The sequence below is a fragment of the Sinocyclocheilus grahami genome, unplaced genomic scaffold (assembly GCF_001515645.1).
Source record: "Sinocyclocheilus grahami isolate Dianchi unplaced genomic scaffold, SAMN03320097.WGS_v1.1 scaffold16307.1, whole genome shotgun sequence".
Lineage (NCBI taxonomy): Eukaryota > Metazoa > Chordata > Actinopteri > Cypriniformes > Cyprinidae > Sinocyclocheilus > Sinocyclocheilus grahami.
In genome coordinates this window covers 1-4,979 of record NW_015516087.1, presented here as the reverse complement: position 1 = coordinate 4,979, position 4,979 = coordinate 1, and the positions used below count along the sequence as shown (strand labels likewise).

Sequence of the window (4,979 nt, the reverse complement as noted above, 5' to 3'; positions counted from 1 at the left end):
TACACACACACACACACAAAGAAAAACAAGTAGATAGAATAGAAATATAGAAAGCTAGTGTTTCTTTGTTTTGTTTTTTAAATAATAAAAGAGAAGATAAATATAGATAAAGTGGAATTAAAATAGAATAGAAAGTGCTAGAGTTAGAGGGTCAAATAAAGGTGGAACAGATGTGTTTTTGGTCGTTTCTTGAAGAAGCATTTATTTGTAACATTATAAATGTCTTTACTGTCACTTTTGATCAATTAAATGCATCCTTGCTGAAAAATCCTTGCTGAAAAAATTAACCTTACTGACCCCAACTTTTTAAATTGTAGTCTATTTTTGAGCATTTCTGGTTTTTGCTTATTCAGACAGTTGTTTTCTTTTAAAATTGTAGATTGTTGTTTTGGTACAGTGATTACGTGTGGCATGAGTGATGCATTACATGTTGACATTACAAATGTGAAATTAATCATATTCATCCCTGATGACATCTGAACAATACATTTTGTAACCGGTTTACATCTGTATTTGTGATCGCATTGCAAAAAACGGATGTGAGTACCAGGTGCAACCTTAACATGTTTGAAGCTCTGATGTTGACTTCTGTTGCATGTCTCAGGGCTTTAAGGACAATCTTCATGCGGTTTTCTGCCTAGCTGAGAACTCAGTGGGACCTACAGCCACTCGACCAGATGATATACACACACTGTACTCCGGAAAGTAAGTTTTGGCTCGCCAATGAAAATATCTTCCATGTGTCCTAACCAGCAATGCAGTTTGCCTGTAACTAAGGTGTGCTTCCATGATTTCTCAGAACAGTGGAGATAAACAACACCGATGCTGAAGGAAGGCTGGTGCTCTCTGATGGTGTTGTATATGCAAGCAAAGATCTTTCTGCAGACATCATACTGGACATGGCAACACTGACCGGCGCTCAGGTGCATTGGTGTTGACAGACATAGTAGTGTGTTAGGATCTTCTGAATGCACTTGCTTGCTTTTCTTAATTCTTTATTCAATTTCAGTGCAGTCATTCTATCTTCTTTGAGACATCTGAGTACAAGTCTTTACAGGTTTTAACTGAGAACAAGATCTTGTATATTGATATGAAGAGTGTCACAAGATATCAGGGAGAATTGGAGGATTTCCAGAACACAAACCACTTCTCTGTTTATCAGCTAACACGTATCGTTGTTTTAAACTGCTTTATGGCTGTTGCACTTTGGATTTTGGACAAAACCGGTTAGATCTTGACTTACAGTATATCTTGTGTGTTCATAATCATGTGACGGAAGCTCTTTTTTTTTTTTTAAGAGTGGCCACTGAATCACTTCTTTGTTTTTCATCATGCATTTTAGTCACTGATGCTGACCAAAAAAATCCCTTTGATCAGACAGCAACATGTAAGGAAAAAAAACAACTTTTATTCAGCAAGGATGGATTAAATAGAGCAAAAGTGACAGTAAAGGCATTTATAATGTTATTTATATTTCAAATAAATGCTAATTAAATTTGGACTTTTGAAGAAAAAAAAGTATCACAGGTTTTCACAAATGTTTTTAACATAGATGAGATGTTTTTTTTGACAAATCAGCATATTAGAATGATTTCTGAAGGATCATGTGACACTGAAGACTGGAGTAATGATGCTGAAAATTCAGCTTTGTCATCCCAGGAATTAATTAGATTTAAAAAAAAATTAAATCATAATAATTTAATAATATCACCTGTTTCTAAATCCAGTTCCCAATCAGTAAAATTAAGTCCCACACTACTCAAACATCCTGTCACTTGTGCTTTCCGTTTTCTTTGTCTGTGGTTTCTGCAGGGAATCTCCACGGGGAAGTATCACGCTGCTGTGATGACCAACAGTGAGCAGTGGGAAGCCGCTTGTGTGAGAGCGGGCCGCAGCAGCGGAGACCTGGCACATCCTCTGGTCTACTGCCCCGAGCTTCACTTCAGTGAATTCACCTCAGCTGTGGCTGACATGAAGAACTCTGTGGCGGTGAGGAAACAGGGAAGAGATGGGTGTGGAGTGAAAGGGGATAAAGAGAGTGTACTTCTTTTCCCCCCCCATGCACAAATGTTCACCACAATGATACTTCAGTTACCGTAATTGTGTACCATACAGTGCATAGTAATTACCGTTAGGACATGGACTTTTTAGCTTATTTTTTTTTCTTTGTTTCTTTTTTCATTTTTACATATTCTTTTACTTTAAATTTTTTAAATTTTTTATTTGATTTCATTTTTTATTTTACAAATTTTTTTACCTTTTTATTTAGGTTTAATTGTTTTATTTTAATTTATTACGTTTTATTTTAACTTTACATTTTTAACTTTATATTTAAACATTTTAACTTTTTTTTTTTTTTTACATTTTACTTTTTGACCTTATTTTATTTAGGTTTAATTGTTTTATTTTAATTTATTATTACGTTTTATTTTAACTTTACATTTTTTACTTTAAAAAATTTTACCTTTTTTTTACCTTATTTTATTTAGTATTACTTATTGCTTAAATTTACTTTTTATAAATGTTTGCTTATAATATATTTTAATTTTTTTATTGCTGTCTGAATTGGAATTTTCAGTTCTTCACAACCTAAGACCAAATTCTATTTAAATAATTAGCTTTAATAGTAATTTCATTTGACTTAACAGTGGTGCATATTTTGTGTGTCTGCAGGACCGTGAGAATGCACAGAGCTCCTGTGCTGGCCTCTTCATTGGCTCTCATCTGGGTTTTGATTGGCCAGGCATTTGGGTACATGTGGACATCGCTTCACCAGTCCACGCTGTGAGTATAGACTGAACATGAACTGAAATTATGCATATTTCTCCAAGAACTGTTAATAATTCATCAATGTGGATTGTGGACAGGGAGAGCGTGCCACAGGTTTCGGTGTGGCCATGCTCTTGGCTCTGTTCGGCCAGGCGTCTGAGGACCCCTTGCTCAACTCTGTGTCGCCGTTGGGTGCCACCACAGCCAAAACTGCCTCTGAAGACCACATGGAGAGGGACTGCAAGAGGAGGAGACTAGTCTAAGATGATTTCAAACTGTTTTTAATCTTCAAAATGATTAAATCTCAGTCACGCCTTGTACATGTTCTTTCACAAAAGTTGCATCCATTAAACACACACACACACTTGCTCTACCCCGTCCTGTACTGACCACCTCAGATAACCTTTCTGAGTTAAGCTGACATTATACACCGTTACGAATTTAAATAAAAGTGCAACGTTGTCTCAATGTTTCATAATGTACATATGGATCTCTTTCACAGCAACTTCTTCTCGTTTAGAAGTTGCCATAGGAACTGTTGCAGGAACAGCAAGGGGCTTGAAATAACTATCAGTAAATACTGTACTAACGTCTTCAACATTTTTCCTTTTTCAATCAGAAAGTGTTTAAAATGCAATCATTTGGTTTTCATTCCAAACGTAAATGACATGATCACAATGTTCGTGTAAGTGATGTGTCTGCCACTAAATGTGTGCTGCTGACGATAATTCACTTTTGATGCCAATTTTGTAAGTGTGAAGAATATGGAATGTGATTGACAAAAATCTTTTCAGAGTAAATGGGTAAAAAAAAAAGCTTGTTCAAATTCATTTTCTCTGCTGTATGTCTGCAATTACTCAAATTACGATTACCATAAAATCTACAGATTGTGACATCATCAATTTTAATGCAAAGGGAAATATCACAATTTGACAATTTCTCACCACCAATTATCTTACATAAACTAAAATTAATATTAAAACCACTTCCGTGATATGTAATGATAACAGTAGCTGACCTTTGTGTAATAATTAATTAGAAATTATTTGAAAATATATTTAATCCATTTGTTTTTTTCCCAAAATCATGTACGATTTCATCTAAAAATATTAAATTAACATTAAAACTTGCAGCAAAATTACACTGGATTTTATCTTATTAGTCTTTGTGTATTTTATATATATTATACATAATTTCGCATTGACATTTTAATGACAATTATAGTTAGATGTGTGTGTTTATACGTATGCATTGCTATTTTAAATTTAAAAATGGTATTTAAAGTATTTCCATATCCTGGTAGTCTGTTAGACTGTCTTTATGCTGATTTTATCTAAAGTCTATCAATAATACAGTAATGGGAAGTTATATGATCAGTCAGTCAGTCGATTTTCTTTTTCTGAGTTGTGAACTGCATAGAAAGCCATGATCTGGGGGTGAATAAAACACTGTAGCTTCTTCCACAGGTTCCACTTTAATAGGAAGCTCATCTTCAGCCTTCTGAGGAACTTCTTCCATCTTCACAACGACGTTCCCCCGAATTGTAATCTGCATGTGTGGCAAAGCAATGAAGCTCTTAATAATGTCCTGTCGTGATGCACTGGGATTGACTGTGAGCACTGACCTTATGACCTCGTCTTCAAGCTTCGGCTTCACAACATTTCCTGTTTCTGGTTTAAGATCCAGGTGACCACTAAACTTCATTATGATGGCAGTGCTTTTATAATGTGTGTTGCATGAGACACAATATTCAGTTGGGCTTGACAGTGTCACGTTCTTCAGTATATGTTTACAAGGACAAATGAAGAGATTTTGAATGTTTGCACCAATGATGTCACATTTAATTGTTTCAGTTGGCACTTGAACAGCAGCTGCTGTACCTTGAGATGGGATGCTGAGGATCTGTGTGTCTTTGGTAGTTGATAGGGATGTTTTTCCTCTGAACTCACTCACAGAGACATTTGTGACGTTGTACCATTCACCGACAGTAATGCTGTGCTCACACCAGACCGTCAGACTCATGCAGCCTGTAGCATCTGCTACAGTATATTTGGTTCTTGGAAGATACCGTCCATCCCATACAACACTGTTTCCCCCGTGCACCTCCTGGATGATCTTTGCATTGATGCTGACCTGTGCGATATGCAGAAAACAAACAGATGCATATGGCTCAGTGACTTGACACTTGGCTTAGTTATTTAAAAAAAAAA

General features: G+C 35.6%; 2 protein-coding genes across 2 annotated transcripts; one reads left to right on the top strand and one right to left on the bottom strand.

Annotated features, from left to right (window-relative positions):
- The first annotated feature begins 580 nt into the window (after nt 1-580).
- LOC107579293 (probable aminopeptidase NPEPL1) lies at nt 581-3,089 on the top strand. The gene is made up of 5 exons (XM_016265138.1): nt 581-705; nt 800-923; nt 1,813-1,989; nt 2,674-2,784; nt 2,868-3,089. The coding sequence occupies exons 1-5, from the start codon at nt 596-598 to the stop codon at nt 3,030-3,032; spliced, it is 687 nt and encodes a 228-aa protein (XP_016120624.1). The 5' UTR covers nt 581-595; the 3' UTR covers nt 3,033-3,089.
- Nucleotides 3,090-4,146: 1,057 nt separating this feature from the next.
- Nucleotides 4,147-4,902, bottom strand: LOC107579292 (uncharacterized; the record flags this gene model as incomplete). The annotated part of the gene is made up of 1 exon (XM_016265137.1): nt 4,147-4,902. A coding segment is annotated over one exon (756 nt), but the record flags the coding sequence as incomplete, so codon positions are not given.
- Between the last annotated feature and the right edge of the window lie 77 nt (nt 4,903-4,979).

Excerpts from the sequence above, each read along its gene's own strand:
- LOC107579293 (XM_016265138.1), top strand. The coding sequence starts at position 596 with ATGTCTCAGGGCTTTAAGGACAATCTTCATGCGGTTTTCTGCCTAGCT. Across the intron at positions 706-799 it reads CACACACTGTACTCCGGAAA|AACAGTGGAGATAAACAACA; the intron begins GTAAGTTTTGGC and ends ATGATTTCTCAG. Across the intron at positions 1,990-2,673 it reads ACATGAAGAACTCTGTGGCG|GACCGTGAGAATGCACAGAG; the intron begins GTGAGGAAACAG and ends GTGTGTCTGCAG.